Source organism: Coregonus lavaretus (genome assembly GCF_964263955.1).
Source record: "Coregonus lavaretus genome assembly, chromosome: 27".
In the NCBI taxonomy this organism is placed as follows: Eukaryota; Metazoa; Chordata; class Actinopteri; order Salmoniformes; family Salmonidae; genus Coregonus; species Coregonus lavaretus.
Window position 1 is genome coordinate 3,983,520 of NC_140014.1, and position 19,727 is coordinate 4,003,246.

A 19,727-nucleotide genomic window follows, 5' to 3' on the forward strand; every position below is an offset into this window, starting at 1 on the left:
AGAGTTGGAATATGCCATCATCTACCAACATAGATAAAGAATGCCTCTTAACTGTTTAAAACTTTTGGTGATGCTTAAAGGGTTAGTCCATCCAAAACTAGTATTTTAAAATAATCAAACAGCATAATTGTAAAACTGCCTTAATTTTGCTGGACCCCAGGAAGAGTAGCTGCTGCCTTGACAGTGCGTTTAAATAAAATACATTATTTGTTTTCTCTGAAAATCCTAATTTTGGAATGTCCCACGTCATGTTTGTCCAACTTGGAAGATTTCAACCTACTTAACCCCAAGATTTTCCCAGTTTTCACAAATTTGTAAAGCCCTAGTTATTTTGTTTCTTTGGGAAAGTAAATACTGAAGATTTTTACTTATTTAATGTAATTTGCCCCTTACGTTTAATGTCAACCCTAACGTGAACTGAACTCGTTTTAATATGGTAAAACTATTCCTTTAGAAAATAAATGTGAAAGAAACATTGAACATCTAAGACTCAAATCATAGTGTAAATGCAGGTGAACTGGTTCTACTCTTTTTGGCCATTTTCTTGGGTTTTGTGGTGGGAAACCCTGGCTGTTACCCATAGATAGATAGGCTAGAAATGTTTTAAGTTCAAATACTGTTGTGAAGGTTGCTTTCAATTTCCCCTCCCTGTGGCACACAACAAGCTTCCATTCCCCCTGTCACAAGGGGAGTTACGTTAATGGCTGATTTAAGATGAAGTCATCAACCCTGTTACAATCAACCGTATCACTTTTATAGTCATTTCTATAGTAATCTTTCTCTTGAGATGGTAAAACATGTTTGTTATGTGCTCTTTAACAGAATATAACAATTTTGTGAAATAAATATAAATTTTTGACAAAATTAGAGAATGACCCAGCTATGTGTTTCTATGATTGCCAAATACTTGTGAGATGTTACCCAAACCACAATATGCTACGCTGATTGGAGAATAACAATGCTATGCTAACGGTCACTATTTAAGAACAGTAGACGCAACGTAAATGACGCTAACCTGTTGCATTTTCTCCAGGTCCAGACTCGGCCTCCCCGGCTCTCCCCCGTAGCTGTGCCTGTGTTTCCTATAGGGAGCCGCCGACTGGTCGAAGTGGGTCAAGATGATGGGCCTGGCAGCAGGCTGCACCACCTGGAACTGGAGCCAAATTGGAGGCGGTGGCTTGAGGCTGCGAGGCGGGCTAGAGCTAAAGTGCACCGGGCTGGTGGAAGCCGCCAGGCAAGTCCCAGGCTCCAAGGATGCTGCCACCGGGACGCAGCCACACAGGTCCCGCACCTCCTCGTCGCTGGAGGCACTGCTGTGGTGGTCGCCGTGGCGATGTTTCAGCATCCACTTCCTGCCGTCTCCAACACCGTGGCTGATTCGCTCCAGCTCTTCTTCGGACGAGTGGCGGTCCAGAGTCGGGTCTAGAAGGAGGCGTAGGTGACGGAGGCGTGCCGGAGATAGGGGACCCTGATTGTGCTGCTGGCTGGTGGCCAGAGGGGTGAGGCTGCAGTTCCGCCGCCTCTCTGAGGGGGGTGACCAAGAGCACAGGTCAAAGGTGAAGAGGCAGAGATGGCGACAAGCATGTCTACTTCTATACTGTGTAAACTGAAAGTGGCTTTATCTGCTAAATGACCCTCCCCACATCCATGTAAAAACGAAGAGCATAGAAGACTTGGGTTGGTTTGAGCGGGCGGGCCACATACCTCTGTCAATCTGTGCAAGCTCCTGGTTCTCCCCCTCGGAATCGTCACTCTCCGCTCCCTCCCCACTGCCATGGTAGGAAATCTAGAAGGGAAAGGGTTAAAGGATAACTATTTAATTGGGCAACATATGGCTTGTCCGTCAACTTCCTACATGAGATAGCATACAGTTAGCATCAGTACAAGACACTCTTTGGGGCTTTTCTAGGTTAGGTCGACAAGTAGCATATTTATTAGAAAAAATACCCAGTTTCATGTCATTGCAACTATGAAGCATCTAGGAAGCAGTATCTTTACCAAATCACCAATCTTCTTTCACTCAACTTGCCTCACATCTCTACAGCTACCGCAACAGCATCACTAAGCAACAGGGTGGCCCACTGACATAATTCTCAACAAACATAATTTTATCCAAAGACTCAAATAAACATTGTGTTGGAGAAATTGTGCAAAAGGTCAAGATGAGTGCAACTCTGTTTGCACATCATGCTAACACCCAAACTTGGCCAAATGGCATTTTTTCCTGGAAAATTCCTTACTCTCAAATTGAAATCTGGAAGAGAGATGACGTTACAAAAAGCTTCAATCCAGGCCTGGTCAATTTGGCCTCTTCAGTTCAGTGTAAACTAAGAGCTGCCATTTCCAAGTTCCAGATTGCCCCTTTAAGAGCAGTTCCTTTTTGAAGAGTCTACGACAACAACAGTAGAGACACCCAGCAGACTGCAGCACTAAGAGTTAAGTAACACGCCACACACACATTAATTACCACACTGAGGCTGAGCAGCTGCCATCTGTGCTCACACACACATGCACTCACACAATGCCTCCCCTTCCTACTGAAGCACTTCAAACAGAAAAGGAGAGCAAGAGAAAGGAACGAGGGCCTCAAGTCCTACTCCAAGCAGGCAGCGTACACTTCAACTATATAAAACTGGGGTGCATTCAGAGTTCACTTTGACATTGTAGGACACAACGTTGAACAATGCTGAATGTTTGCGACTGGTACACTATACACTGCATAGTACTCTCACTTCCCTATCACTGTCAAAATACAGTGCCTTGCAAAAGTATTCATCCCCCTTGGCGTTTTTTCCTATTTTGTTGCATTACAACCTGTAATTTCAATGGATTTTTATTTGGATTTCATGTAATGGACATGCACAAAATAGTCCAAATTGGTGAAGTGAAATGAAGAAAATAACTTGTTTAAAAAAATTCTCAAAAATAAATAACGGAAAAGTGGTGCGTGCATATGTAGTCACCCCCTTTGCTATGACGCCCCTAAATAAGATCTGGTGCAACCAATTACCTTCAGAAGTCACATAATTAGTTAAATAAAGTCCACCTGTGCGCAATCTAAGTGTCACATGATCTGTCACATGATCTCAGTATATATATATATATATATATATATATATATATATATATATATATATATATATATATATATATATATATATATATATATATATATATATATATATATATATATATATATATATATACACACACACACAGGTAAAAGTCAGTAAATTAGAATATTTTGAAAAACTTGATTTATTTCAGTAATTGCATTCAAAAGGTGTAACTTGTACATTATATTTATTCATTGCACACAGACTGATGCATTCAAATGTTTATTTCATTTAATTTTGATGATTTGAAGTGGCAACAAATGAAAATCCAAAATTCCGTGTGTCACAAAATTAGAATATTACTTAAGGCTAATACAAAAAAGGGATTTTTTAGAAATGTTGGCCAACTGAAAAGTATGAAAATGAAAAATATGAGCATGTACAATACTCAATACTTGGTTGGAGCTCCTTTTGCCTCAATTACTGCATTAATGCGGCGTGGCATGGAGTCGATGAGTTTCTGGCACTGCTCAGGTGTTATGAGAGCCCAGGTTGCTCTGATAGTGGCCTTCAACTCTTCTGCGTTGTTGGGTCTGGCATTCTGCATCTTCCTTTTCACAATACCCCACAGATTTTCTATGGGGCTAAGGTCAGGGGAGTTGGCTGGCCAATTTAGAACAGAAATACCATGGTCCGTAAACCAGGCACGGGTAGATTTTGCGCTGTGTGCAGGCGCCAAGTCCTGTTGGAACCTGAAATCTCCATCTCCATAGAGCAGGTCAGCAGCAGGAAGCATGAAGTGCTCTAAAACTTGCTGGTAGACGGCTGCGTTGACCCTTGATCTCAGGAAACAGAGTGGACCGACACCAGCAGATGACATGGCACCCCAAACCATCACTGATGGTGGAAACTTTACACTAGACTTCAGGCAACGTGGATCCTGTGCCTCTCCTGTCTTCCTCCAGACTCTGGGACCTCGATTTCCAAAGGAAATGCAAAATTTGCTTTCGTCAGAAAACATGACTTTAGACCACTCAGCAGCAGTCCAGCTCTTTTTTTCCTTAGCCCAGGTGAGACGCTTTTCGCGCTGTTTCTTGGTCAACAGTGGCTTGACACGAGGTATGCGGCAGTTGAAACCCATGTCTTTCAAGCGTCTCTTGGTGGTGGATCTTGAAGCCCTGACTCCAGCAGCTGTCCACTCCTTGTGAATCTCCCCCACATTTTTGAATGGGTTTTTTTTCACAATCTTGACTAGGGCGCGGTGATCCCTATCGCTTGTACACTTTTTCTGACCACAGTTTTTCCTTCCCTTTGCCTCTCTATTAATGTGTTTGGACACAGAGCTCTGAGAACAGCCAGCCTCTTCTGCAATAACCTTTTGTGTCTTTCCCTCCTTGTGCAATGTGTCGATGGTCGCCTTTTGGACAGCTGTCAAATCTGAAGTCTTCCCCATGTTTGTGTAGGCTTCAGAACTGGACTGAGAGACCATTTAAAGCCCTTTGCAGGTGTTTTGAGTTAATCAGCTGATTATTTTGTGGCACCAGGTGTCTTCAAAATGTAACCCTTACACAATATTCTAATTTTGTGACACACGGAATTTTGGATTTTCATTTGTTGCCACTTCAAATCATCAAAATTAAATGAAATAAACATTTGAATGCATCAGTCTGTGTGCAATGAATAAATATAATGTACAAGTTACACCTTTTGAATGCAATTACTGAAATAAATCAAGTTTTTCAAAATATTCTAATTTACTGACTTTTACCTGTATATATATATATACACACACCTGTTCTGAAAGGCCCCAGAGTCTGCAACACCACTAAGTAAGGGGCACCACCAAGCAAGCGGCACCATGAAGACCAAGGAGCTCTTCAAACAGGTCATGGACAAAGTTGTGGAGAAGTACAGATCAGGGTTGGGGTTATAAAAAAATATCAGAAACTTTTAACATCCCACAGAGCACCATTAAATCCATTATTAAAAAATGGAAAAAATATGGCACCACAACAAACCTGCCAAGAGAGGGCTGCCCACCAAACTCACTGACCAGGCAAGGATGGCATTGATCAGAGAGGCAACAAAGAGACCAAAGATAACCCTGAAGGAGCTGCAAAGCTCCACAGTGGAGATTGGAGTATCTGTCCATAGGACCACTTTAAGCCATACACTCCACAGAGCTGGGCTTTATGGAAGACTGGCCAGAAAAAAGCCATTGCTTAAAGAAAAAAATAAGCAAACACGTTTGGTGTTCGCCAAAAGGCATGTGGGAGACTCCCCAAACATATGGAAGAAGGTACTCTGGTCAGATGAGACTAAAATTGAGCTTTTTGGCCATCAAGGAAAACGCTATGTCTGGCGCAAACCCAACACCTCTCATCACCCCGAGAACACCATCCCCACAGTGAAGCATGGTGGTGGCAGCATCATGCTGTGGGGATGTTTTTCCATCGGCAGGGACTGGGAAACTGGTCAGAATTGAAGGAATGATGGATGACGCTAAATACTGGGAAATTCTTGAGGGAAACCTGTTTCAGTCTTCCGGAGATTTGAGACTGGGACGGAGGTTCACCTTCCAGCAGGACAATGACCCTAAGCATACTGCTAAAGCAACACTCAAGTGGTTTAAGGGAAACATTTAAATGTCTTGGAATGGCCTAGTAAAAGCCCAGACCTCAATCCAATTGAGAATCTGTGGTATGACTTCAAGATTGCTGTACACCAGCGGAACCCATACAACTTGAAGGAGCTGGAGCGGTTTTGCCTTGAAGAATGGGCAAAAATCCCAGTGGCTAGATGTGCCAAGCTTATAGAGACACCCCAAGAGATTTGCAGCTGTAATTGCTGCAAAAGGTGGCTCTACAAAGTATTGACTTTGGGGGGGTGAATAGTTATGCACGCACAAGTTCTGTTTTTTTGTCTTATTTCTTGTTTGTTTCACAATAAAAATTATTTTGCATCTTCAAAGTGGTAGCCATGTTGTGTAAATCAAATGATACAAACCCCCCAAAAATTCATTTTAATTCCAGGTTGTAAGGCAACAAAATAGGAAAAATGCCAAGGGGGGTGAACACTTTCGCAAGCCACTGTACAGGCTATATCTAGCTATGAAATATCTTTAGGCTAATCATGATCAAATATCTTTACGAATGTTTACACCATCAAACTATTTCCACTACTACCTTAGCTAAGTACAGATTGTGCAATTACAGTTATAATAATTAATATTGCCTTATTATAATTTGAAGCAGTATATAGTATATAGCAGCATAGTTCTCGATCAATTCTTTACAACGACAGCCACAGTAGACACAGCACACCAACTTCACTGCCATTGCACCTTCTATCTCCATGACATCACCCACTAGCACCACATTGGCTTGTGTGAGAAGCTGAGCTGATATTGGCTTGTGTGAGAAGCTGATATTATTTTTCTCTTCCCCTTAAGGATTGGGGGTAGGGTAATCTGTTCCTAGGTCAGTTTTTAAGGCTAACTTCTACTTTGAGCAAAGGGTTAAGGGCTCAAGTCCAGAAAAAAGGTCAAGGGTATGTCCGTCTTGGAGCAAGTCAGACACTATTGTCAGTGGCAACAGGATGAGCCAACATAACAGTGACGTTGCATGTTGACTTAACTATTTGGCCTCGCTCTGCCCCCAGGGCAGTTCAGGGAAGCTGGTGTTAACCTCTTATAAGGACAGCGGGTGAAAGAGAGGGCACACAACCACACGCATGCACACAAACACAATAGTCCACAAACACACATGCACACATGCATTTACATTGCACTTAAAAAGGTACATGCACAACGCATACTATCAAGTAACAAAGTGCTTCAGTGTGTGTACGAGAGAGGTAGGCTACTTATCTCTTCGCAGTCCAACTTAGTCTCCCTATCTATGTTACATACTTCCTCCCCACACTGGATAAACGGGGCATTTGTTTTATCTGATCAACTCAAACCAAAACTTGGTTCAAATAATTGGACCATGAAAAATGATAATTTTAAATGGGGTTTTCATGACTAAGGTATGGATTTGAATAGATGTTTTTCTCTCAAACCATGAGCATGTAGTATCAGAGGGTACTCTTGTAAAGGACATCAATGTTATGTGCAGTGCACAGTGAATTGTTGATGCTTGTCTGAGTATGAGAGATTTTCTTGTTAATTACTTGGTTTATGGTATGGGTTCATGCAACAGTTGAGGGAACAGTGTGTAACAGTTGATGGAATGTTGACCGTATCCGAATACCCATACTTTCATCTTAAATATTAGGCCGAAAAAATTCAGTTAAATAGTATGCAACATTTCTACATTTTTGTATACTTTAATTGCCCGGATGTCATACTAATTTCAGCTTAGACAACAGCTGATATAAGGATGGGCTACTGAAATCAACAGATAGCGGGAAACAACGCAATCGCGCATAATGCATTCTCAGTATGCGAAAATATAATGTTTTATAATATGTGCATTTTTGATAATCAAGTATGGTTTAAATGCCAGGATGTTATACTTATTTTGGCTCTTCATCTAGTAGAATTCGATGCACACTTTTCCACAATGCATTGGAAGAGGTGGGTTGCGAGTGATATGCCCTAATTCTCTTCAAGTAGCCAAACTACAAAACTAGGCTACTTAATTGGGAAGATGCCGAATAGCAAAGCTTCTGCGGTGCCGTTCAATTGTAGGCTAAGTCGTTTTTGTTCTCCTTAAAATGATCACAAGTATTGCATCGTAGGCTACAGCTTTAAAACAGAAGTCTTTAAAAAATTATGTTTTACCCAAAGTGGATTTCTGTTTTCTCATTGAAAAGTGTTTCTTGTTCTCTTCGCCTTTGTCAGAGCTTTTAAACTAAATACTAAACCATCTTTTGATTTATGACTCGGGATGTGGGTGCGTTATTAATGGCATGTTAATTATGCCTATTGGTTGGAACATATGGATTGTTTTAGTTTTGTAGGCTAGGCTACCTATTAAGTTATTTAATTTATGGATCAAGCCTTAGCAGTCATTCTGATCTCGTTCCCAATGATCAGTGCTTTAGTTTATTATGTTGCTGTCTAGCGGTTCAGAATGTGCGATGCAACCGACAGACCACGTTTTTCTGTGCAATAGCCTTTTGATTTGAACATTTGAAAAGTTTTGGTGTGTGTACTAGGCTATTTGATTTAATTTATATATGTTACAGCACTTTGGTTTCACTAATAAATATGTTGAAATGAAACAAAAATTCTGTTTCTGTCTTCAGTCATTTTTAAATAGGATAGATGGGCTATATGGGCTACGGTATTGGTCGAATGTGATAGTCTTCCAATAACCAGCTTGAGTAGGCCTATAACTCCATTCCTATTCTATTCAGAGTTTAGAGAAATTAATCGAATTAGATATGAGCTATTATCAGGTTAGTTAATGCGATGCATGTCTGTTGAATTTGGAAAAATCCACCCGCACTCGGCCCGCCCCACCTACTCAGGAGCCACTTACTTTTTACTAAATGGTACATGCTAAATAGTATGCGACAATGAGTAGATAGTATGCAGTTTAAGTATGTAATACGCTAGAATGGGTGTTCGGACACGGCCAGTGTCTGTGTGTGTTTGTGTGTAAATGCACGGTATACATAATATATGGTACACGTTCATGCATGCACGTGTGCAACAGTTGAGATACAGTGTGTGTGTGTGTCTGAGTTTGATGAGATTCTGCACAAGAATGCTCGAGATTTGCATGTGCTGTGCAGAGGAGCTGATTTGCTTACTGTTTTAGCAGGGCATCATCAGGCTACTAGCTACAGCAACACCTAGCATTACCTGCCACACAGTATCCTTTGCCTAATACATTTTCTCATCTACTTAGCGATCAAATCTGTGGTGAACATTACTCCTTAAATGCCTATAAACTAGTAATGCCATTATGCCACACAAATGGCTCCTGCTTGCATGTTGAGCATAAGAATTGCACCAACAATCTTGATTTCCAAGGACCACCCTTACCCTTGAGGTTACTGTTAACATTCCTTTTAGCAATCCCATCATAATGTGTGTAAAGTAAACGTCCTGACTACCTCTAACGCCCAATCCCAAATCGAGCACATACCCTATGCACTTCATAGAGATTGGACATGTGCAGGCAATACATTCTCTCAACCAGCTTCACCTGGAATGCTTTTCCAACCGTCTTGAAGGAGTTCCCACATATGCTGAGCACTTGGCTGCTTTTCCTTTACTCTGCCGTCCGACTCATCCCAAACCATCTCAATTGGGTTGAGGTCGGGGGATTGTGAATGCCAAGTCATCTGACGCAGCACTCCATCACTCTCCTTCTTGGTAATATTGCCCTTACACAGCCTGGAGGTGTGTTGGGTCAAATCAAATCAAATTTTATTGGTCACATGCGCCGAATACATTGTCCTGTTGAAAAACAAATGATAGTCCCACTAAGCCCAAACCAGATAGGATGGTGTATCGCTGCAGAATGCTGTGGTAGCCATGCTGGTTAAGCGTACCTTGAATTCTAAATAAATAACAGACACCAGCAAAGCACCCCCACACCATAACACCTCCTCCTCCATGCTTTACAGTGGGAACTACACATGCGGAGATCATCTGTTCACCCACACCGTGTTTCACAAAGACACAGCGTTTGGAACCAAACATCTCCAAAAGGACACATTTCCACCGGTCTTGGCCCAAGCAGGTCTCTTCTTCTTATTGGTGTCCTTTAGTAGTGGTTTCTTTGCAGCAATTCGACCATGAAGGCCTGATTCACAGTCCCATCTGAACAGTTGATGTTGAGATGTGTCTGTGACTTGAACTCTGTGAAGCATTTATTTGGGCTCCAATTTCTGAGGCTGGTAACTCTAATGAACTTATCCTCTGCAACAGAGGTAACTCTGGGTCTTCCATTCCTGTGGTGGTCCTTATGAGAGCCAGTTTCATCATAGCGCTTGATGGTTTTTGCTACCGCACTTGAAGAAACCTTCAAAGTTCTTGAAATGTTCCGTATTGACTGATCTTCATGTCTTAAAGTAATGATGGACTGTCGTTTCTCTTTGCTTATTTGAGCTGTTCTTGCCATAATATGTACTTGGTATTTTACCAAATAGGGCTATCTTCTGTATACCCCCCTACATTGTCACAACACAACTGATTGGCTCAAACGCATTAAGAAGGAAAGAAATTCCACAAATTAACTTTTAACAAGGCACACCTGTTAATTGAAATGCATTACAGGTGACTACCTCATGAAGCTGGTTGAGAGAATGCCAAATTGTACTCATTCCACTTGAACATGTGAGAAAACAGATTTGTGAGAGCTATCTTTCTTTCTGCCCTAGCTCTGCCTCTTCATTTTTGGGAGTGTTTCCCAAATGTTGAGCAAGCAAATGCTAGCCTAATCTTGCTAATGACATAATTTCGCCTCCATCTATTGAATGTTCCCAATTGGCAGTGGTTAAAAAAGTACAAAATTGTCATACTTGAGTAAAAGTAAAGTTACTTAAGTAATTTTCTATTAAGGTAAAAGTGAAAGTCACCCACTAATATACTACTTGAGTAAAAGTCTAAAAGTATTTGGTTTTAAAAATACTTAAGTATCAAAAGTAAATGTAATTGCTAAAATATACTTAAGTATCAAAAGTAAAAGTATAAACCATTTCACATTCCTTATATTAAGCAAACCAGACAGCACGATTTTCTTGTTTTTTTAATTTACAGATAGCCAGGGGCACACTCCAACACTCAGACATAATTTACAAACTAAAAATGTGTGTTTAGTGAGCCTGCCAGATAAGAGGCAGTAGGGATGACCAGGGATGTTCTCATGATGTGTGTGAATTGGACCATTTTCCTGTCCTGCTAAGCATTCGAAATGTAACGACTACTTTTGGGTGTCAGGGAAAATGTATGGAGTAAAAAGTACATAATTTTTTTCAGGAATGTAGTGAAGTAAAAGTAAAAGTTGTCAAAAATATAAATAGTAAAGTACAGATACCCCCAAAAAACTACTTAACTAGTACTTTAAAGTATTTTTACTTAAGTACTTTACACCACTGGCTAAAGACTTGGCTACTTGTTTGCAGAACCAGAAGATAACTATTAGATAACTATTACCAGCTAAAAAATATATATTCTCGACCCGTTAGAAGGGGAACTGAGAAACAAAGTCTTATCAAGGAAATCAACGAGTTGTTAGTTTGTAGGAATAACTTTCCTTGGATTACATCAGCTAGCCTAATTCCAATCCGATTTCAGACATGTAATACATTTTACCACATCAAAAGGAAGTAGCATTTATGTTGTTGTTTTTTTAACTGGTGGAATTAGTGAGATTTATGCTATTCAACAGCATATGTCCATTTACCACAAACCAATCACCCCAGAAACACTGCTGTTGTAGTGGGAACAGTGCCATGGAGTCAATAAGAGGGCAAACACACACTTTAATGAGTGTGTTTCAGTGTGCATATGTCCCTGAGAAACTGTAGCCTACGCAAGCGTGAGTAGTATGTCAAGTATGCTTGAAATTAATCCCTGTCACTCACTTACTCAGTGTCACTGAGCAGCTTTCTAAACTGGATCTTGGAACACACAGACACACACGCTGGCTGGTTCACATGCATATGCTTTCCATAGCAGCACACTAACACAGCCTTGCAAATACACTGCCCACCTGTGCTACAGGCCCATGCTCCTCTCTGATACAGAGTATGACACACGTTGTTGGTCAACCATCATGTCTGCAAGCTCATGTTAGCTTTCCTTGCAATAACGGAGTGAATTGCACACAGACATACTTGTGATTTCTAGAAGAATGTAGATTAGACATGCAAACATAACTACATAAACAGACCCATGCCAGACACACACTTCAGCTGCTTTAACTCACAAATCCTATAAAACTGACACACTCACACTCACTCTCTCTCTCTCGTGCACTAGACCCCAGGTCTGATTTGCCTTTCCGTTCCTGGCATGCTCACATGGGGATCACGTCCATGTAACTAGTCCTGTAATTGTCTTCATTAGGCTGAGCTCCTGAGTCAGGAGTGGAACAGGGCCCATCCACACCAATGAGGATAATTATCTTTGGGTGTCCTAAGCCCTCGCTCTCAAGAATGACCACTTTCACAGCCTCCACTGTGGTCTGTGACACACCAGTGACACATATCTTCCCAAGATATCTGAAAAGGGGTGGTGCCTTCAAATAATTCCAATAATTAGAAGAGCTAGCAGCCAGGACTTACTGATACAATATTGTATCAGTAACATTTGGGGTGCGCTTTCCACCATCTCCACCAGGCCATTCAAATGGTGGCACAAAATGGCTGCTCAAGTTGGAGTTGGTTGCTACACAATGTTGGTGGGTGAGGCGAGTGAGCCATTCACAATATAGAGCGCCTCTACACCTTACATGAAAAGTTAGCATTGTTGCACAAAATGAGTGCCGTGTAACATTGAAGTGGGTGCCACTAAAGGTTGAAGCGAAGCAAGTGTAAAGGAGAGTGACTTCAATCATCGATCACCATCATTATATGAAATGTATTGAAATTGGTGATGCCGCCACCGGCCAACAAACAGTCAGTGTTTTTATTGAAGACCGTGGCGACGGCAGCTCTGTATATTGCTGCAGGTTCCTTATTGCTCCGCCTAAGACAACATTTAGTCTAGGGAAACACTGATAAAGCTCTTTGGACTGAGAAGACTATCTGCAGAATTGAACAGCTGTTGGATAGGCACATCGTAAGTGTGTTTTAAGCAGGGCAGGATGTGTGTGTGTGTGTGTGAAGGTATTCTAGGCAGTTTAGGATGGAAACACTGTTGAGCTATGGTCCATACACACACAAGTTACTAAAAGCCAGATTCCCCTTTTCAGAGAAGAACCAGATGTGTAATAAATTGAAGTAGGGTGATGGTGTGTGTGTGTATGTGCTCGTGCGTGCGTGTGAAATGAAGTCAGTTGAAATGAGTTTGTGTAATACTGATGTGATATTATACAGAACTGAACTGTGTTTATACATGTAAGAGTTATTTGGTCTTTGTAACTGTGTCAAACCAGCCTGTCTCCAGGTGTGTGTGTTTGTAGTTGTAGTTGCTTGCATAGTATGTATCTATCAAAATTCCTTTGAACGTTTAAATGCCTGGTTTGAAGTAGTTGCGAAAATACTGTACAGCCCACATGCTTGTTGATCATTGAGATAGCGTTGACATACGCTGTTTCAAGTGTGTATGTGTGTGTGGCTGCAGTAGTCTCTTTCAAAGTAACCAGGTCATTCACCTAAAGCCACAGGCCCAAGCAAAAACACTCTGCATCAGTGGTGACCCATCATTCAGGGCAGGTGAGGCAATTTTGCCTGTTTTGCATGTTATTTTGGCATTAATACGTGTCACATATCAGTTTGCAAACTAACAATGTAAAAAATATATATATATTTCGTTAATAAAGCCGCATAAAAACATGGACTCTTTTTTGCTTTCTTGAGTAAGGCAGCTCCAAAATGCAGGTGTTTCAGCCTAGCTTAGTGTTTTCTGTGGTGGAGGGGCAGCCAGCGGAAAATACAGACTTTTGGGGTTGGTAATCTTCTCTAGTTGTGTCGTAATTGGCGCAGTGTTCTGTCACTCATGAGGACTACGTCACTGCAAAATCTACAGGGAGAGCTAGAAAGTTCAAGCCCTCTTGGGTGCTGCCATAGAGTTACATTAGAAGTGCCCATCCAAGAAGGCTCAAGGTCATTGGCCACAGATAAAATGATGTCAAATCACATCATATCTACCGTAGCTTTGATTGGACTGATCATGTCAACATCATACTTTCAAAATCTTAGCTAGCAAGCTAGACAAGCAGTCATCATCATGAATCACGTCAACAATATACTGGCAAATGCTTTTCAATCCTTGTCATATGAAGAGATATTATAGATAAAACGAATCGGTGCTCATCGGCCATTGGACATAAACATTACACAACAAGTAGGAAATCGCAAATTCAACAATGAGTGGTTTGGAAGGAATCAGTGGCTCACTGCAAGCATTGCAAAGCAATCCTTATTTTGCTTCCCCTGCCTGCTATTCGGTGGAGTGGGTGTGTGTTCCAAGTCTGGGTTTAAGGGTCTCTTTTCCAAGCTTAAAAGGATAAACATTCACATGCAACACCATGGGCCAGAAAAGGTTGAATACATTGGCCATGCTGTCAAGCCAGCATGACTTCTGCCGCGTTCAAAACAACTGTAAACTCTGAATAATCTCAGACTTCAGTGAGCTCCAACTGGGAAAAGTTGTTGAACAGTCATCCAACTCGGAATTCCAAGTCGGGAACTCGGGGCTCTTTCTAGAGATCCAACCTGAAGATCACTGATGTCATGATTCAGAGTTCCCAGTTGTCTTGAAAGCACCATAAATCCAGAGAATGCCAGACTTAGATGACAAAGTTTGATGACTAAATTTGCCCACAAGAAGGACCACCGCGCTACCTTCCTGTTCAAGTGAGCACAGCACAACTGTGAGTCCAAAAATGTCTAGTATGCTGCTGCATAAATGATGTAATATGCCAGGGAGATATGTATACTGTAGCTAAGAAAGTATTACTAAGTGTATGTTGTGTAGTAAGCTGTTAGTAGCCCATGTGCCTCACCCTAATAATTTGGTCCCTTTCCCCCTAATAACTTAACCTACTGTTCTGACTTGGTGGTGCACATGTAGCCTATACCCTGTTTTAGAGAAATGTCATCATCGAATATTGTAAGAGCTTTCATTGTCTGCTTATATGCCCCCTTTATTTATCCTACGGTTCTGGCTCGGTGTACAGGGAGAATACTGTAAGAACGGCCCATGTTCTGAATTCTGTCACTGTACATTTAGTTATATTGACTACGTCCGTCTTAGCTCGCTCATTGTCTTAATCGAAATTACGGATTGCCTCTTATCCGCTCATCGTTCCCTTATGCCATAGTTTGTACATCTCAATTGTCAGTAGAAACCACATTCGCTTAAGCAAGTCAGCCATATCAGCTTGTTTTTTTTAAAGGCAGTAAATGAGGCTGAATGAACTTTTTCACTGCCAGACAAGGCTCCGCTAATAGCCAGGTGTAGCGGTGGTGAGGATTCACTCCATGGTGCTGAAAAGAAAGCTCTGCTGTAGGGACAACTTTATGTAGGCCCTAACAGTTTGTGGGCACCGTTTGTCACCGTTCTAGTGCAATTAATGTATTGTTTAGTGTTGTGTTGTGTAATGGCTTTGCTGGCATCCATCTAAAAAAAAATGTTTTTGAGTTTGCCCCACCAAGATGTACATGCTAAAATCGCCACTGCTCTGCATAATGCAATACGAATTAACATAGAACACGAGGTAAGGGTCAATATCCAACATTCCTCAAAGTTGCTGAAATCCATTGGCTGTCAACCCATAACTAGTAGGGTAGATTCGACAATACTATGAGGCTTACCTTAAATTGAAAGGGGTGTATCTCATTGAGCGAATGTCTTCTTAGCTTCTTGGTTAAAGTCTTCAACATCCTGAACGTTTACGGATATGGCTGATCTATCGTCACCAAACTATTTTTGTTGCTGGTGTGAAGCCATGCGACAACTACTTTGAAATGTACAGCAGTTTGCACATTAAAAGCCACATACTTTCTAAAGCAAACAGTCAGTCACACACACACACACACAAAGATGACAAACTCAACTTTCAGCCCCCAATATCAGGCTGAAGACATACTTTGTGCAGGTAAATATCTTGACATGATAGCGATCGAAATCCGTTATGTGACAGGCTTTATTAAGACCAATTTAAACTAAAACCGACTTCGTTATTGTGTGTTCATTTAGCTTGCTAGCGACGTAGCCAGTCCTGGTAGCTTGTTTACCAGATCCCAAATTAATAAATCATGATAGTTTAGACTTTCTCCTCCTCGGCTTTGAAAAAAATAATAGTAGGAATAGCGCGCGAGCTATGTAGGCTACATTTAGTCAACTTGTTCACGTTCAGGCGCACGCACACACAGCCGAATGTACACGCTCTGTACACGCTCTCTTACAACAACATATTCTACTTCTCTCATTTATGGATCCGGCTTTTTCATTGGCTTCTCCAAGGAGTGATGTGTTTTTTCACAAGAAGGAGGGGTGGCTGCCTATTTCTTAAAGCCATATCTTGTTTACTTTGAACGATATGAGTCGTATATGTTTATGTACAGTCTTTATTTACTGCTATAAGCATTAAGAATGTAATATATCTCTGTTAATTTGCATCTATTGGAGAACCATACGGTTACTTAGATTTGGGAACTCATCAGGATGATGTCGTCCAGGGGCATCATTTATAAACCATGCATATGTACAAAATATACCCCAAAATGTGCTGGCGCCAGTTTACACGCAAAAGTTGGCATTTATACAAATGTAACTTGGATGTGAGAATGTAGTCACCTTCCATCAAACTTTAGACCACGCGTACGCACGTCTGCTAGTGGTTGAAATATTGTATTGCAAGCTGGCAAGTAACTATTTTGTGCAAATTGTGGATATGATGAAAAGCTTATTCAGAAAAAAATTAAAACTGGAAACATATTAACAAGAATGCTGCCATTTGCCATTACTGAGAAGAGCAAAAATCTATGTGTTTTATTTTTAAACTCTAAAATAATTAGACATAGGAATCTTTTTCTACTTTATTTTATTTTCATAACCATTGCAGAATAAATTATTCACCTTTTCTGGCTGTGATGGGTTCATATTCCCAAAGGATAATTTAAAAAAACCAAAAATAATATGTATATATATATATATATATATATATATATATATATTGATTTGTTTAACATTTTTTTGCTTACTACATGATTCCATATGTGTTATTTCATAGTTTTGATGTCTTCACTATTATTCTACAATGTAAAAAATAGTAAAAATAAAGAAAACCCCTTGAATGAGTAGGCGTGTCCAAACCTTTGACTGGTAGTGTATATATATATAATGCATCTTTCGTCTCTCTTTGTTTCATAATTTTCCTTCAATTCGTAAGGGGCTGAATGTATCTCACTGGAGAAAGCATCAGAGCGAGCGAAACAGCGCCCTTCTGTCTCTGTATGTGTAGCCCAGCTATCTGATGCTGTCTGGTCAAAAAGAGCATGATATTGTTGCCGCCCGTAGCATTGAATGCAAGGGATGCCAGAAAGCATTTGGCCTCCCTTGATATTTGTTTTTATACAATAATAGCCGATCAGCGTTGAGCTAAACTGAGCGAGCTCAACTGTGAATGGTCCTGGAGCACCAAAAAAGGGTAAAAGGAAGCCAGTTTGGATTTGGCTTCACACCAATCATATCACATCAAGCCAAACGTCATTGACAGAAGAAAAAAACCTTGAATTGTTGCATGTCGTTATGTTGTTGCCCTCCGGTGGCTAGCTAGCTAGCTAAAATTGGCTCTTTCCTAAAATAGCCATGGACGGAGATAGGGATTTGGACTTGTAGTTTTACTTAATTCTCCGTACTGGCCAATGATTATAACGGTGATTCTGATCCAACCATACATTCATACATTGTGCCTCTGGCCTGAGAGGAAGGAAGTTCAATATGTAGTTAGATGTAGTAGGCTAATGTTAACTAGCTGGCTCATCGTTGCCCATGAAAGGAAGTTAGGCTTGCGAGCAAGCATTTTAGCCAGGTAGCCTAGGACAACAAAAACTAAAAGCGTGTACTGTATGACAGAGTCAAAGACGTTATGGCAACATGAAAGATGTTTTTTCTACTTATGCACACTGTCACGACTTCCGCCGAGGCTGCCTCCCCTCCTTGTTCGGGCAGGCTTCGGCGTTCGTGGTCACCGGCTTACTAGCCACTGCCGCTCCATATATCATCATTCCATTTGTCTTGTCTTGTTAATTACACACACCTGGTTCTTATCCCCTCATTAGTCCGTGTATAAGTGTTCCCTCTGCCCCCCTTGTCCTTGTGGGTGATTGTTTATTGTGAGAGTAGTGTAGCTCGGTGGAGCTACTCGTACCTTGTATTGCCGGGGTAGCTTTTTCCCCTGTGCCTGTTTTCTGTTGTCGCTATCCAGCGCAATTGTGTACAACGGAATAAACTCTGTATTCGGTGATATACCCTCCTGCGCCTGACTCCTTCTATCACACTCATCACACACACACACAAAAATCAGTACCATGGACAGCCACATGATATTTAGCTTAAGGTGATTGGACTAAATTGTTTTTGGAATCTTTTAGTTGTCACTGTATTAGACTAAGCATAGGTGATTTGATGATGTTGAAATGTTGAAGTTGAAATGGTGCTGGAATAGTGGAGGCAGCTCCTGTTTTCTTTGGGACTTGCGGTAACTCTCCTGTGTTCTTCATTGACCATGCTGTAGGTCATGTAACTGTTTGTTACATGCAATATGCTTTGTGGACTCCACCGGCCAGATGTTGCTCTCCGGGTTTGTGATGAAACAAAGGTGTGGTTGAATTTATTCTGCCACTGTCTTCTTATTGTCTCGGCCTTGGCCTATATATCACGGTGGCAAGGCATATGAACTAACAGCTTATAGAGCAAACAACGCAATTATCACAACATAGGTTGTAATATGGCTTTTTTTCCTGGCTTGGCTTCCCCAGTGATTTTACCCACAGACCGCTATTGATGCTAAACTTTTTTTTTTTTTTTGCTAAAATATTTGTATATTGCCGCCCAAGGGTAGATGGAAAGATCACAAGTGAGAGTGCATTGAAATTGACAAATTCACAGGGCCGAATGGTCCAAATCAGAGAGGAGAGGTTGTCAGATTTGATACAATTTAGATTATTTATTGCTCAAATATAACAAATTATTTCTAAGTGTAGAGTGTTTGCCAAATCGCTGAGCCATAATGTGGTAGAGGGATCTTCCTTCTTTTTCCAAAACAACAAGATTATGTATTTTGCTGTAAAATATGTTGTTGGGGCTTGGTAATCTGTTTAGGGTTTCTGAAACTCCAAGAATGATCAAAAGCAGGTCTGGGTCAATTAAAGTCTCCAGAACTTCACACCAATAACCATGCAGGTTAAGGCATAGGGCAAAGCAGTGGAGTAGTGTACCCTCCGCAGCATGACATTTATCACACATAGCAGCTTAGTTTTGGAATAGTGTAATCTGTGTAAGATCTTGAATTATAAAAGACAATGTCTGGAGTTAATGGAGCAGGTGTGGGTATACTCCAAGCTATCTTCCCAGTCTGCCACAGAAATGTCAGTCCCTAGCTCTTCCTCCCATTTTGTCTTAATGGCATCTGGAGAGGGTGTGCTAACAGATGAAAATAGTAATATAGACGAGATATCAGTTTGCCTGAGGTGGGACAAATTTTGATGCACCCGTCAAACATGGAAGGTTTAGCATTTACAAATGTAGGAATATGTTTTCTAAGATTGTTTCTAATCTGCAGGTATCTGAAAAAAGTTAGCTCTAGGAAGATTATAGGTTTCCCTCAGAAAATCTAAGGTGGCAAAGGTCCCTTCTATATATAGATCCCCTATGGTATTGATTCCTAGCTCTCCCCATTGCTCAAAGGTGTTATCAAGGTCAGAGGGGGCAAATGAGGGATTCCTCGCTAGAGGGAGCAGGAATGATATTGGTCTAAGGTCAAAATTGACCTTAATTTGCTTCCAGATATGGACTGTGCTATGTATAATAGGACT

The 19,727-nt window shown here is 41.0% G+C and overlaps 1 protein-coding gene across 1 annotated transcript in view; it reads right to left on the bottom strand.

Moving 5' to 3' along the window:
- The window catches only part of LOC311102657 (uncharacterized protein), a 54,006-nt gene extending 37,880 nt beyond the window's left edge, over nucleotides 1–16,126 (bottom strand). The window contains exons 1-3 of the mRNA XM_084144016.1: nucleotides 15,501–16,126; nucleotides 1,705–1,786; nucleotides 1,016–1,524 (exon numbers count right to left, since the gene is read on the bottom strand). Of these exons, the coding sequence (XP_084000142.1) occupies nucleotides 1,016–1,524; nucleotides 1,705–1,786; nucleotides 15,501–15,569 (660 nt within the window). The 5' untranslated portion in view covers nucleotides 15,570–16,126. The remainder of the gene's footprint in view (nucleotides 1–1,015; nucleotides 1,525–1,704; nucleotides 1,787–15,500) is intronic.
- Between the last annotated feature and the right edge of the window lie 3,601 nt (nucleotides 16,127–19,727).